Source organism: Canis lupus, chromosome 33, assembly GCF_003254725.2.
Source record: "Canis lupus dingo isolate Sandy chromosome 33, ASM325472v2, whole genome shotgun sequence".
Taxonomy (NCBI): Eukaryota; Metazoa; Chordata; class Mammalia; order Carnivora; family Canidae; genus Canis; species Canis lupus.
In genome coordinates, this window is record NC_064275.1 from 14107203 (window position 1) to 14123132 (window position 15930).

The 15930-nt window shown below is 35.5% G+C and overlaps 1 protein-coding gene across 11 annotated transcripts in view; it reads left to right on the forward strand.

Moving 5' to 3' along the window:
* The window catches only part of DZIP3 (DAZ interacting zinc finger protein 3), an 85420-nt gene extending 76002 nt beyond the window's left edge, over positions 1-9418 (forward strand). For all 11 annotated transcript variants that reach the window (XM_049105530.1, XM_049105532.1, XM_025478229.3 and 8 more), the window contains 7 exons: positions 197-298; positions 1514-1639; positions 3504-3643; positions 5106-5226; positions 5684-5827; positions 5907-6008; positions 7671-9418. In XM_049105530.1, coding sequence (XP_048961487.1) covers positions 197-298; positions 1514-1639; positions 3504-3643; positions 5106-5226; positions 5684-5827; positions 5907-6008; positions 7671-7781 — 846 coding nt within the window. In that variant the 3' untranslated portion in view covers positions 7782-9418. The remainder of the gene's footprint in view (positions 1-196; positions 299-1513; positions 1640-3503; positions 3644-5105; positions 5227-5683; positions 5828-5906; positions 6009-7670) is intronic.
* Positions 9419-15930: the final 6512 nt, after the last annotated feature.

Consider the following 15930-nt stretch of genomic DNA (forward strand, 5'->3'; position numbering starts at 1 on the left):
AAATACAACTTTTTACATTTGAGGATAGTGTTACAGAATTATTTTTATGTCAAAAACTGTTTTTATGTTATTCCTGACATAATAGGTTGAGAATAATATTACATGATTTATTACTCAAAACTACATCAAGTGTTCCCATATGCCATTTCTTTGAAGTTGATTTTGCTCTAGAATATTGTTTCTCTTCTTCTACTAGACACAGTACAATGAACAAATTAACAAGGTGAAGCAAGGGTTTGCCTTGAGTACCCTGCCTCCAATCCAACTACCACCACCACCACCTAGTCCTGAGATACTGGTAAGAAATACGACATTTTGAAAAATGGCAATCTTTATCTTCATGAACTGTTAAAGGCTATATAATAGTGAATATTCAGTATATTTGAAGTGTGTTCAAAATAGAATAGGCACATGTTGTACATACTGTTTGTAATTATGTCCATTCTTGCTATATTATCTCCAGATAATATAACTAGTTGGCTGGCTTAGCTGAGGCCAGTATATAGTTGTATTATCACTGGATTTTAGGGAGGCATTTAGTATCTAAAGAGGTAATGTATTTTCATTCATCCTGTCAATCCCAGCTGCAGTATAGGAGAAAACTGATGAATGTACAGAATTCCCATGCTCTCAGGTTACCCTGATGACTAAAACATCTTGGCATAGTACCCTAGCTGGCTAGACTTCATCCCTCCACTTCTACTTTTGACATTCTTTTCCCTAACTTTTATCTTTTATTCTACCTTTCATAGCTTCCATTGATGCCCCTTCCCTGTTTATTGTCGGGAATCAGTGAATCTATCGGGAATAGATAGCTCTCTGTCGCATTATTTATATTATCTTCTGGGAAACATAGTACCTTAACTCAGTATAATTCACACAGCTTTCCAAAAAAACGTTTAGGAGAGAACCCTTAGGTGATAATTTTTATTATCAGAACAGACCTGGAAATATGTGTGAGATATTTAGTGGCACATCAGTTTTCAACAGCATTTCTGCTTGTAGTTGAACTTTGAAAATGTTCTTTCTGTAAATAGTTGAGTGTATCAGAGAACTTAAGTATATGAATTGTGTGGAGTTATACAGTTTGAAAAGCAGAATCCAAAACTAAAAGCATGGTATGGTATACACCAGGGTCTTTAGAATGCAGTATTGCCTCTTATGTTTTTGGTCAGTTCAGTTTTTATAGAAGCACTACATTATGAACATTCTTATGCTAGGTTTCCAATTACCCTGATAAGGAATATATTAATGTAAATGACGGAGTTACCTAACTGGGTAGAAAGAAGACTAGAACCCACTTCTCGTCTCTGTTCTTTAGTATATTTGACTGCCCTTTGCTTTTCCAAATATTCATACAGTTAACTCTTATTACACCACATGTAATGCTGGTGCTTTGTATCTAGATTTCAAATTGCTTTTTCCCCCCAAACATTGTTCTCTGAGTTTAGATCATTGCGTATATAAATATAAATGTATAGGGTTTTTGTTTTTGTAACCTTTTCTGTTTTAGATGCAGCAGTTCTTGGGAAGACCCCTTGTGAAAGAATCTTTCTTTAGACCCATACTCACTGTTCCTCAGATGCCTGCCGTTTGCCCTGGAGTCATCTCTGCACCTGGCCAGCCTAGAGCCCCCCTGGTACAGATCTTTTTGGTGAAAATCTATTTCACCACAGTAGATTTCTTGAGTGAATGTCATCTATTTATTTGATAAGTGGTGGTAGTAGTGGAGGGGAGGATAATTGAATGAAAATTGGATGAAATTGTTCTATTTGAGGCACTGTGCTAGGAGCATTACTTACATTATTTCATTAGCTGATTAATATTTTTATAGTAGACAATTCTTATAGGATTTTAAAGTTTTGCATCTATAATAGGCAACAATACAGGGTAAATGACATTTTTAATAACTATATTTTAGCATGTTTGGAAAGATTAATACACACATAGGAATAGTAAGTAGAACAGTGTTTCAACTTTATCTATAAACAATATAACTAGCACCATCTTGGAATGTATTCCACTGTAAAGTTAGGAATCTTCCTATCTACAACTAGCCAGAAAAGCCTTATCCAAACCTGAAGCAGCAGAGAAATTTTAAATGACTGGGATTATTAGTTGTAATCTTGGCAAAGGTAAACATTCTATATTTAAAAAAAAAATCTTCTCCTAGAAGGTGGATGTTAAATATATAATGAAAAATTCTCTAATCTTGACTTTTCCATAAATATATTCTAGTCAGTTTTTGTACCTACAAACAGTCTCCCTTTGAAATATACAGTTAGATGGACTCATTTTTGTAGAGTCTGCCTCTGCAAACAAATATGTATATAGGTCTTAAACAGATGTGGTATCAGTTAACATGTTATCCCTGTGATATCACGGTGTTGCTCGTCATATACGGAGCTATATATGTAAAACTTTATTGAAAACTTTAAAGTACCTCAGCCTTCTAATAAGATTACTTTCTGATTCCTGAGGAAAAGCTTGATATTGAGGCAAACCCAGTTTCTGGGCAGTATTCTCCTCTGACTTAGTAGGCTTTGTATGAGTTATTACAGTATCTGTTAGTTTTCATGAGTAACCTATAGAACCTTAGGTAAAAGTTGTCATGTTTATAATTATCCTAGTAATCAGATGAAAACATTCACTTGCTGATATTAATTGGAATCTTAAAGCTTCTAAGAAGAAACTACCATATGGCAAAACTTTGATGGTTTCATAGCTCAGAGGTGTCACTGCAACTTCACACCACCTCTCTCTGTAACATTCATGAGACTTGGGCAGACATTCTAATAGTATTCTCATCTTTATTTTTTTGAAAATTCAACTTTAGCATAAACTATTTTATAATTAGAAAAATAATCATAAAAAAGCAAATAACATGGCAATATACAAAGTAGAAAGCAAAATTACCCTGCGGTTAAATCCCAGGAAATAATCACTGTTTACAAGATTGTTTATAACTTGACACCTTTTTCTATGCATATATATTTTTTAATTTAATATTACCACAGACTTTTTAAAAAATGAAATATTTCATGACATCTCATACTTAGGTATATAGATCTGTTCTTTAAGGATTGATTAGATATGCTGTAATTCACTCATTCCCCTATCAGCAGAGTAGGTTGTTTCTAGTTTTTTAAAATAACAGCAATAAATACCCTGTATTTCTGTATACTTACAGTTGCTGAGACTCACATGTCCCCCTTTTAAAATAAGGGTAATCATAAACAATAAATACTATTGTGCTAGTTAAATCAAACTCTAATGGGGTGATTAGGCGAGGGGCACTGAGGAGGGCACTTGACTGGGTATTATATGTTGGCAAATCGAACTTCAATAAAAAAAAATATATTAAAACAAAAAATAAAACTCTGAAAAAGGAATGTATATGTCACTATTCCTCTTCTTCATTCTACCCATTTTCTGAAGTATGGAAAATACCAAGTTACTTCCTAATAACTGAAGCTGATGGGTTATAACTGTGCTCCTTACAGATGACTGGTATAGCCTGGACTGTGCCGACACCTGTGGGAGAGGCTGTGTCTCCCAGTGCAGGTCTGGGAAGTGATCCCCCCATGATGAACTGGGAGAGGATTACAGACAGGCTGAAAACTGCTTTTCCACAACAAACCAGGTACCTTAATTTTTATTTAGTTGTGAGTACAGATTAATACTTTACAGTTTCCATAACCATAATTAGGGCAACGAAACAAACATAAATATATTTCCTTACTGTGGCCTTGGTAAGGAAAATGAAATTTAAAGGAATAGTGTTCAATATAAATGCTAAACCTCTTCACTAAATTTAATAAATGAGCAAACCTAAATTTAAAAACCTATTCTTTCATAACTTAAGACCAATAAAAGTACAACTAGTTATAAACCTATCCAATTTTAATGCCACAAACTGTAATGATTATCTTAATAACCTCTTTCCAAAGTGAATTTTAGGTTGATTGTAGGCTATATAAGCCCAAACATCAGGTTTTACTCTCCTCTTTCCTTAATTTTATTAAGGGCTCTTAGTTTTTGTTAGAGAACATAGTTAAATGCAAGAAATGGTTTTAGTGTGCTTTTCACAGTGCTGACTTTGGCAGAAAGCTTTTTTTTTTTTTTTCGCTTTAAGTTTTTAACCAGTATTTTCATTTGAAGCCTAATATTTTTATTTAAAAACATTGTTATGCTTCAGGATTAGATTGTGGGTTTATAAGTATGAATAGATAATGATAGTGAATAGATAATGAAAATAGAACTGTAATAGAGTTGTTGTATAAAATGAATAGTAAATCAAAGGTAGTTTGTTAGGCTGATGACCTGACACTTCATTTGGGAAAGAAAATATTTCATCCTGGTCTGTCCTACCAAAAATATATTTAGAGGCCCTGGGTCTGTGGACTATGGGAATTGAAAAAGAACATATTAACTGTGTGATAAAAAAAACAGAGGGGTGCCTGAGTGGTTCAGTTGGTTGAGCATCTGCCTTCAGTTGGGGGTCATGGTCCCAGGGTCCTGGGATCTGGCCCACATTGGGCTCCCTGCTGCATGGGGAGTCTGCTTCTTCGTCTCCCACCCCCACCTGCTTGTGTGCTCGCTCTTGCACGCTTTCTCTCTCTCAAATAAAAAAAGTCAAAGTCTTAAAAAGAAAAAAAAAAAAAAAACTAGGAATATTTAATGTGTCTTAATTTAGCTTCACTGTTCTGTGTAATCTTTGTTTTGAGTTTTACAACAGTAAAATTAACACAGAAGAGAGACAGACCTATAGTAATATAGTTAAAAAGGAGCATTTTAGTCCTGAGTAAAAGCTATTGGAGACACGATATAAAGAGCTCAGTTACATAGTAAGAGGTAACAAATTCAATTTTCATACAAGCTTTCAAAAACAAAATCTGTTTTTGGAAAGAATATTAAACTTTAGTAGTTTTTGTTTTGGTAAAAGATAAATATAAATAGACTTTAGCTCAGAGATCTATCTAAAGGGCCACATCTATATCCTGCTACATATAAATCCTAGAATAGGATTTTGTATCTTGTGGGCACGGGGCGCGCCCCAAGGCAGTAGGAAAAATAACCACTGCTCTTTCTTTGATCTCTTCCAGAAAGGAGCTTACAGATTTCTTACGGAAATTGAAGGACATTCATGGAAAGTCCTTATCTGGACTGACATTTGATGAAATTGTGTATAAGATTTCCCAATTTATTGATCCCAAAAGATCACAGGTAAAAACAAAATGCTATCTCTCTGCCCTTCTGTGTAGTAGTAAGTGGTTTTAATCATCTTTATGTCTATAAATCAATAACCTATTATATTAAATTGTCCATTAACAATTCAACTTAAATTTAACAAATGATATAGGAAGTCTTTTTGAAGTACTACCTGATGATTCTAGAATAAAACTGATCTTGAAATTTATCCTAGGTTGCTTTGACTCTTAAGGAAGACTTTTTTCTCATTTTTGTAAAGACTTGTTTTAATTAAAAGCATATACAGTCATGTTGTATACTCAGAGCCAGGGGAAGAAACAAGTAATGTTGCTAACATTTTGTATCAAGATTTCTCATGAGTCTAATCGACCTTTACCCTTTTGCTGATTCTTAACTGTACTTCATTTTCTGTGCTATTCTGTTCTTCCTGTTTTAGAACACTTGAAAAAAAATACAATATTCTTGTTTTCAGAGTCAAGGAAAATCTATGCCAAATGGTAACTGTGTTTCACCTAGCCACACTCCTCCACAATCTAATGCTGCCCAGCCTCCAAAACCAGCCTGGAGGCCCCTCAGTTCACAAGGGCCTGCCTCATGGGAAGGAGCTAATAATTTGGTGAGACTGTTGATTTTAAGTACATTTAAATTTGGGAGAAAAAAATGAGCTGAATTGAACCTTAGTGTATTTTCCCTAGGATGATGATGATGATGAAGAGGAGCCTTGTGTGATCTGTCATGAGAATCTCTCTCCAGAAAACCTCTCTGTTTTGCCTTGTGCTCACAAATTCCACTCTCAGGTAACCCTTTAAACTTACCTTTTAAATATTTTTCCATTAAAACAACTAAGCGAGATTCATGCTGCCTTACTTGAAATCATATACATGTATCATCAGCTATTGCTGTGTCCTGACTTCCACAGAATATAATTCAGGGCTTTAGAGTACCACACAGAAACATTTACACCTGCTTCCCTGTACCTAGCCCCAGTTTGCACTGTGCTTTCTCAGATCTCCATACACCTTACAGGAAAAGAGGAGATAACAATGAGATTGAAATAATATGAAGTGGTTCCCTTGAATAGAACTGGAAGGAATGTTAATTGACATAGCGATTCAGTGGCAGTTTAGCAATAGTGTTCCTTCACCTTGATTGGCTATAAACATATAGTGTCCTTTATTCCCATGTACTGATGGCCTCCTATAAAACATAAGATTTACCTTAATAGTCTGTCCAGGCTCTTGTATTTGCTCTTTAGATGCTCAGGTTTTAGTTTTGATGTTAGAAAAATACAAGACTAGCATATCTTTCATTGATTTTTGGCACTTTATATAGATTAATTCCTGGTGGTGTTGCTGTGCAAATGCTATTGATATACAATTTATGATCCAAGTCTTCTGGTATAAAGATGTAATTTGATCCTGGAAAATACAATCTTACATAAAGTCTCCTCAGGGAAGTGAACAGTAGCTAGCTCATTCAAGCCATATCTGTAAACCATGATTTCAAAGATATGTGATACCTAATACAGAATTATATATTCATTCTACTCTGATATGAAGAAATAGACACAGGCTAATGCCAAAATATCGGGAAAGATACTTAGTCTTTTGAAGTTGTTAAAGTCCTACCCATTTAGAAAATAAATGTTTCATGAAACTTATTACTCTGTGCCATTGCCCATATAATGGAAAGCAGATAACCCATTCAGGTTACTTTTTAGGGTTACAGTTAATATGTAGTTTTTTTTGTGTGTGTTTTGTTTTGTTTTGTTTTGTTTTGAAGATTTTACTTATTTATTCATGAGGCAGAGAGAGAGAGGGAGGCAGAGCAGCAGACTCCCACAGGGAACCTGATGCGGGACTCAATTCCAGGACCCTGGGATCATGACCTGAGCCAAAGGCAGATGCTCAAACCACTGAGCCATCCAGGTGCCCATATAGTGCCTATTCTTAATCTCGTATCTGCCTTGGCTCTCATTATTTATAAAGGTAAAATTGGTTTGTTTTTGGAAAGTTAGTATTCAAGCAAATGATGTAACAGATGGTTCGTACCATCATTGTCACCAAAGAGCCATCATCTAGGGATTTTAAGTTCAAAACACCATAAACACTTGATACAGGGTCTTGGTGACTTTTGTACGTTACCATTTTTTCTGGATTAAAAATAACAATGTATAATAAACTAGAGGAAAAATATGTAGCAGATTCCCTCAGCCTTCTTGTTAAGAAGAGTTGCTAAGTCATCCTGAAAATTGGGGATGGGGAAAGGATCCTAATCACATGAACTTGCTGAAAGGTGTTCTGTTACAAGCTGTATTACTCAGCGAATCACAGAGAAAATGCCATTATTACAGCAATTGGCTTAGCAATTTACTAGATAAGGTAACTTATTATATAGAGTACCAGTTGCCTCTGCTAGGCTAAGTCAGAGAAACTGACATGAATATTTTCGCTCCTTAGTGCATTAGACCTTGGCTGATGCAACAGGGGACATGCCCAACCTGCAGACTCCATGTTTTGTTACCAGAAGAATTTCCGGGTCACCTCAGCCGACACTTGCCCAAGATCTGATCCAAGGGTGTGATTATGCAAAGGAAGTTCAGTTATCAGATTCCAGAATTTAGTTTTGCCTTTTGTTATGAACTGATAGTGTGAGTGTTGTGAAGCAGTGTACTCTTTAGTTTTGTGTAAAAGAAGCTAGCTAATCTCATCAAAGCTGCAGCCAAAGAGGACAGGACAAACCTTCAGGACTTGGAGCGGAAAGGGCTTAAATTTTAAAACTTACATTGTATTTGCCCATATGTTAGTAAGCATTTTCTTCCAATGTAAACATCATTGTTAGACAAGAAAAAAAACATCCTAAGATCTATGCTTTTTCCTTCTTATTCCACTTTTCCTTTACTAGTCCCCAAATATGCTACATTTTAATTTCCTGAAATAAATTTAAGAGGAAAAGTGGAACAGCAAACAAGTAGGAAAATTCCATACATTTTATTGTTTATGTTTTAAAACTGCTTACAAAATACATAATTGAATTATTTAAAACTTGCCCCTATCTTCCCCATTCTTCTCTGGCCTCTTAATATGTGTCCACAAAAAGATTATGAGCTACTTGAGGGTGGGGGCCATATAGTAGTGTGTTGGAGCTTATCTAATAATAGTTTGTGAGAGGTGAATGTTGAAGTTTGAGGAATTTTGTGAGCCAGTGATCAAATTGTTCATAGCTTGAAATCTGCCATAGTGGTAGTATTTACACCATAGAAATTTGTAAATGTTGTAAGTCAGGGCTTCTCTTCCCAAGAACTTGTTAAACATTTACCAGCATACTACTGGGACCATGTCTGATCCTCCTGTGTGTTCTCAATGCCTTGCACAGTAGGTATAGCATAAATATTCCCCAAATCAGGAAATAAAAATGAGTTAATGTGTAAATTAAGTCACTTGCTCAGTTGAATAATTGAGATCTTATGGTCATTTGTAAACATTGTCATTGGACCTTACACTTGATTCTTTTTTCTGCCTTAAAAGTTTATTTTCACTTTGTCATGCTGCAGGGTTTGGGGGACTGTTTGTATGCAGATGCTACTTATGACAAAGTTGATATTGGGCTAAGCTGCTATCTAAAGCTTGTCACTAGGAACTGTTTTTAGAGGTCAAAAACCTATTTTGAAAATAGTATTGTGTAAATGTTGTAAGTGTTGTACATGTCTGTAGTTAAAAAAATCTGAAGAATTCAGTTATGGTGTAAGATGTTACTTGGTTCATATTTGTTTCCATAAATTATTGAAATAAGTGTTTTGACTCAACTATTTTATCTGTGTATTTCAGTGTAAATGTATCTTGAAGTTACTTTAAATCTCTATTTAAAACTACTTCTATAATTGTATGCTAAATGTTTTCTTCTGTAATGACAATAGATTGGAAAACGTGGAGGAAGATATCCAAAAATGAGGGCAGTCTTCTAGACACTTTTAAAATGCCAAGAATGTCTTGGAATTGAAAAATACAGAAATTATAAGGCCTTTAATGTAATTATCTCGTCTGACACCTTGAGGTCATGGTTCTATGGCAAATTATCTTGTAAAACAACTGTTTCTTAGTTTACAACTACAATTTCACTTCCATGTGGGAAAGATTTTATCTGTGTTTCAATTTAAATGTATCCTGAAACTACTTTAAATCTATTTAAAACATTTATATCTGTTTAATTGTGGGTTTGTTTTTTCTGTCAATAAGTAAGAAAATACCCAAGAAGGCATTCATGGAGACTTATAGAATCATAGAATATCCGAGCTTGTAGGGTCTTTAATAATCCTCTAGACTTCACCCTCATAAGTATATTTTGCCTACGATCATATCTTGGGTCTGAGAATAAGACCTGAGGACTCAACACAGTAGCTGATATGTAGTGAGAATGTAGTAGGTAGGATTGTACTTTTGAAAGTCATGTCCAATTCTACAGATCCATAGTCATAGCTACAGAATAGCATTTTGGGATTTGAATGCAAATCTTCTGTCCCTTAGCTAGTGTTCTCTTCTAGTACTTCAGGGCTGTATCCCCATTTTGGGTTGACTGTGCAAACAAGAAAAGTAGTTTTTCCTTCCTTGTAAATATTTGTCAAAATGAAAGATGGTAAACCAACTGATTTTTTTTTTTGGACTAGGAACATGATATTGAGTTCTAAATATATAATAGTCTGCTGACTTTTCCTTCAGATTCTTGATTTGCTTAGGATGGTTCCAATTAATGTTCATCGTTTTGACATAATAGTGCTCCCTTTCATTCTCAGCAGTGCCCCAGCCTTGACGATAAATTATATTTTATGGTTAATTCAGAGAAGGTAGGCTTATTTTTACTAAATTCAAATTTAGCAAGAATCTTCTACATTTATAAAATGTTCCTGGGATGCTTTATCAGATAGTCTCTTAGATAAGACTTCCAGAACTACAGTAGCTAAGGAATATTCTGGTGTATAGCCAGATGACAATAACAAGATACAGGATTTCTGATTTTCTTGAGTAGGCAGTTTTCAGAATTATTGGACTCCTGTTACGTATGGATCCTGGACCACATCACATTTACCTGTTTATAAATGATACATATTCCAAGAGTCTATGTAGGAATCTGTGTTTGGCATGAGCACAACGTTGGTGTAGAAGAAAGTGGCTTTCTCAGGCAGATCTGTGTTTGAATTGTCGAACTCCCACCTTTTACATGTTGTGCAATCATGAACAAAATACTTTTCTCAACCAAAACTTCTATAAAATAGGGAAAAGACTACTTGCTTGAGTTAGTGTTCTTAAATGAACATTTATTAGTCTTAATTCCCAAAGTACCAAACCTTCTATTTAGTCAATCAACGTGTTGGAATTTACTCCTTGATAAAATTCTTAAATGTTTTTTATCTTCAACTGCCCTTATTAAAATGAATGGAGGAGAGAAAATTCAGGGAAGATGGCAGAGTAGAAGGAACTTGAGCTCACTTCACCCCACAGGCCACTCAGATAGCAGCTATGTCTATGCAACTAACTCTGAAAATGACTTGAAAACCTGCAGAACAGATCTTTCACAGTCAACTGTAGAGAAGAGGCCACATCGAAAAGGGTAAGTAGGAGGGGTGGAGAAACGGTTGGGAACCAAAACCCCTGCAAGACTAACCACAAATGGGAGGGACACCACAAGCATGGAGAAGCAAAAAGGATCAGACCTCACGCCAGACACCCCAGGAACAGGGGACCCACAGTGGGAAGGCAAGTGCTCATAATATGTGGCCTTGAAAACCAATGGGGTTTAATATCAGGAGCTTTTAAAATCAGGGTCTAGCATACTTTTTCCTCTAGCCAGGAAACAAGACATGTGTGAGCCAGTGTTAACACTCTTCCTGTCTTGCTAGCATTGCTTGCATGCTTTGCCCCTGGGTTTCTCCACAGACTCACCCCATCTAACCTACCTTCCTCCGTAGGCATCCTGCATCCACCACTGACCAGGACCAGCAACACTCCACAAAGTGACTCCTACCATGTGCAGAGGGGAAGATAACTCCACCAGTGTGCCCACAGTTTCACCAACTGAGCCTCTTAGCTGGCTGCACAGGAAGCAAGCTCAGCCACTTTTGGCTCCTGCAGCTGCCTAGTCTGACCACAGCCCACCAATGAAAGTCTCTCAGTTGGCCTTGCAAGGAGCAAGTCCTGCTGTTGGGTGTGCCAGCAGTTGGCAGAGAGGCTAATTGCAGTCAGTTACACTGATTGCTAATCCTTCCCAACATAGTGGCCTTGACAGGCATCTCATCAGCACAAGGACCAAACAATGCCCAGTGTGCCCAGAGCAGTCATTGGGTCATTGCAGCGGGCTGAGATAAAGACTAAAGTAGTCTAGCCACAAAAGCTGTACATAAGCAGCCCACATAAGAGATATCCCTGCCATGCTTGGTTTGGTGACTAGGGATGATTGTGCCATAGGGCACCACATGGCCTCTTCTACACAAGGCCGCTCCTTTCAAGACAAGGAGATGGAGCTGATCTAATACATAGAAACAAGGTTAAGCAAAATGAGAGAGATGAATATGTGCCATTTGAAAGAATAAGACAATATCAGAGAAAAAGAACAAAATGAAACTGAAAGAAGCAATATGCCTGATAAAGCCATTAAAAGTAATGGTCATAGTCAATGGACTTAAGAATGGATAAACTCAGTGAGAACTTCCACAAATAAGTAGAAAAACAAATGAAGAACTCAATAACAAATTAAAATTGCACTAGAGGGAATAACAGCAAATTAGAATATGTAGAAGAATGAATCAGGATTCTGGAAGACAGGGTAATAGAAAACCACCAAGCTGACAGCATAAAGAAAAAGAAATTAAAAATGGGAATAGATTAAGGGACCTCTGCAATATCATTATGCATAATATTTGTGTTCTAGGGATCACAGAAAAAGAAGAAAGAGGAAGGGGCAGATAACTTTTTTAAAGAATACTAGAAACTAATCTGGGGAAGGAAACATATCCACATTCAGGAATCGCAGAGATCCCTAAACAAGATGAAAGCTGGAAGTCCACACCAAGAGACAAAATAATTGAAATTGCAAAAAGTAATCATAAAGAGGGAATTTTTAAAGTCAAAAGAGAAAACAGTTATATACAAAGGAAAACCCATAATACTAGCCAACTTCTCAGCAGAAACTTTGAAGGCCAGAAGAGAGTAGCATGATATAGTCAAGGTGTGAAAGCAAAAAAAAAAAAACCAAACAAACAAACAAAACCCCTGTAACTAAGAACACTCTACCCAGCAAGGTTATCATTCAAAATAGGAGAGAAACTTTCAAAGAAAGGGGTTCATCACCACTAAACTAGCCTTATAAGAAATGTTAAAGGGAGTTGAGTAGAGAGAAAAGGCCATAATCAGGACTAAAAAAAGGTGAAAGGAAAAAATGTAATGACTGAAAGCAAACATGTAAAAGAAGTTTAATCACTTCTAAAGCCAGTATGGAATTAAAACATAAAAGCAATAAAGTAAATTAAACAAAATAAAAAATATAAAATATGAAAATACATAAAATGTTGAGGGAGAACTAAAAATTTGTGCTTTTAGAATGTTTCCAGCTTAAGAACCATCAACTTAATATAGACTGCTATACACATGTTATATATGAAGCTATTGGTAACCCCAAATCAAAAACCTATAATAGATACACAAAAATAAAGACAAAGGAATCCAAGCATAATACTAAAGAAATCTACCAAACCATAAGAGAAGAGCAACAGAAGAAGAACAGAAGAGCTACAAAAACAACCAGGAAACAATATGGCAATATAGACCCATTAATAATTACTTTAAATGTAAGTGGACTAAATGCTATAATCAGAAGACATAGGGAGACCAAATGGATAAAACAAAACTGGATGCATCTATGCTCCCTACAGGGTGTTTACTAAAGACCTAAAGACATACAGACTAAAAGTAAAGGGATGAAAAAACATATACGATGCAAACAGAGGGGGGGGAAAAAGAGCCAGGGTAGCAATACTTATATCAGACAAAACAGACCTTAAAATGAAGACTGTAGGAAGAGACAAAAAAGAACACTATATAATAAGGGATCGATATATCAGAGGATGTAACAGTTATAAATAACCTGTGCGTTTAACATAAGAGCACCTAAATACATAAAGCAAATATTAACAGACATAGAGAAAATGACAGTAATTCAATAGTAGGGGATTCATTTACGTGAATACATAAATCAGACAGAAAGTGAAAAAGTGTCTGAATAACACATTAGACCAGATGGACCTACAGAATATCCCATCCAAAAATAGCAAGATACACATTCTTTCCAAGTGTATATGAAACATTTTCCAGGATAGATCACATGTTAGACCACAAAATGTCTCAGTAAATTTAGAAAGATTTCAGTCATATTAAGCATCTTTCCCACCACAATGGCATGAAACTAGAAATCAATTACAAGGAAATCTGGAAAATATAAACACAGAGGCTAAACAAGCTACTAAACAATGGGTTAATAAGAGGAAATGTAGAAAAAATACAAGATAAAATGTAAATGAAAACAATAGATTAAATTTTTGAGATACAGCAAAGCAATTCTAAGGAAAGCTTATCATGATACAGGCCTACCTCAAGAAATAAGAACTCTCAAAACACCTGATCTTACACCTGAAGAGTTAGGAAAAGAAGAATGAACAAAGACCAAGGCCTAGTACAAGGAATAAGAAAGATTAGAGATAAATGAAATAGAGACAAAAAAGAAGAAAGAAAAAGAAAAGATGAAACTAGGAGCTGGTTCTTTGAAAAGATTAAATGAAGAAACCATTAGCCAAACTCATCAAGAAAAAAAAAAAAAAGGACTCAAAATCAGAAACGAAGAGAGGAAATATCCAACACCACAAGGAAAAACAAGGAATTCTAAGAGAATATGTCAACAAATTGGACAACCTACAGGAAATGGAAAAATTCTTAGACACATAAAATCTTCCAAAACTAAATCAGGAAGAAACAGAAAATTTGAACAGACCAATTACCAGTAATAAAATTGAATCAGTAATCAAAAACCAAAGTCACTCATAAGATGGCTTCACAGGTGAATCCTACCAAACACCTAAAGAGTTAATACCTATTCTCTCAAGCTATTCCAAAAATCAAAAGAGGAAGCAAAACTTCCAAATTAATTCTACAATGCTAAAATATCCAAACACCAAAACCAGTCAGAGACACTATTGAAAAACACCCACCCCCCCCCCAAAAAAAACACTAAAGGCCAGTATCTATTAAAGCATAGATGCATGAATCTTCAGCAAAAAAGTATCAACTGAATTCAGCAATACTTTTTAAAAATCATTCCCACAAGTAGGATTTATTCCAGGGATGCAAGAGTGGTTCACTATTCACAAATTAACTGATGTATTACATCACATTAACAAGAGAAAGAATAAAAACTATGATCAGGGCTCCCTGGGTGGCGCAGCGGTTTGGCGCCTGCCTTTGGCCCAGGGCACGATCCTGGAGACCCGGGATCAAATCCCACGTCGGGCTCCCGGTGCATGGAGCCTGCTTCTCCCTCTGCCTGTGTCTCTGCCTCTCTCTCTCTCTCTCTCTCTCTCTCTCTCTCTCTCTGTGACTATCATAAATAAATTTTAAAAAAAACTGTATGATCATGTCAATAGATACAGTAAAAGCGTGTGACAAAATACAACATTCTTTCATGATGAAATTTCCCAACACAGTGGGTTTAGAGGAAACATAATGAAGGCCATATATGAAAAATCCACAGTTAGTGTCATACCCAATGATGAAAGCCTGAAAGTATTTCCTCTATGAACTGGAGCAAGAAAAGGGTGTCCAATCATTCTCACCACTTTTATTCAACATAGCACTAGAAGTCCTAGCTGTGGCAATCAGACAAGAAAAATAAAAGGCATCCAAATAAAAAAAAAAAAAAAGTAAAACTGTCACTGTTTGCAAATGACATGATACTCCAATTAGAAAACCCTAAAGACCACTAGAAAAACTACTAGAAGTAATAAAAGTATTCAGTAAATTTGCAGAATATAAAATTAACGTACAGAATTGTAGCAGAAAAATTAAAATCCCATTTGAAGTTACACCAAAAAGAATAAAATACCTAGGAGTAAACTTAACCAAGGAGGTGAAAGACTTGTACTCTGAAAGCCATAAAACATTGATGAAAAAATTGAAGATGACACAAACGAATGGAAATATATTCCATGCCAGTGGATTAAGAGAATATTGTGAAAATATCCACATTTTTTTTTACAACTTGCTCAACCTTTGTAATATTTCATCATAAAAATCAAGAAATGTACATATAATTCTTTACACTTAGAGTCAAGTGTAAGTTTCTTACAGGCATAGATCCAGAAAATGCAAAAGGAATATTTAGCATAAATACAATGAAAAGAAAGTTGGGATCAGACTGATATTTCCATTTGGACCACAGTAGTTTACACAAAAGAAAATGTACATTCATTTTAGATTTTCCAGAGTTCATTTAATTTGGTTTTATCCATACAGAGGATAGGTACTGAGATCTGCTATCTGAACTAAGTAACCTGACCCCTGTGGAAACTTCTGTGTGTACAAACGTATCTACTCTAGCACAAGCAGCACCTGAAGTGTTTTACCCCCACTTCATTCCTTTCCTCTTTTAACTTGAACCAAACCAAACCAAATAAATCCTAGA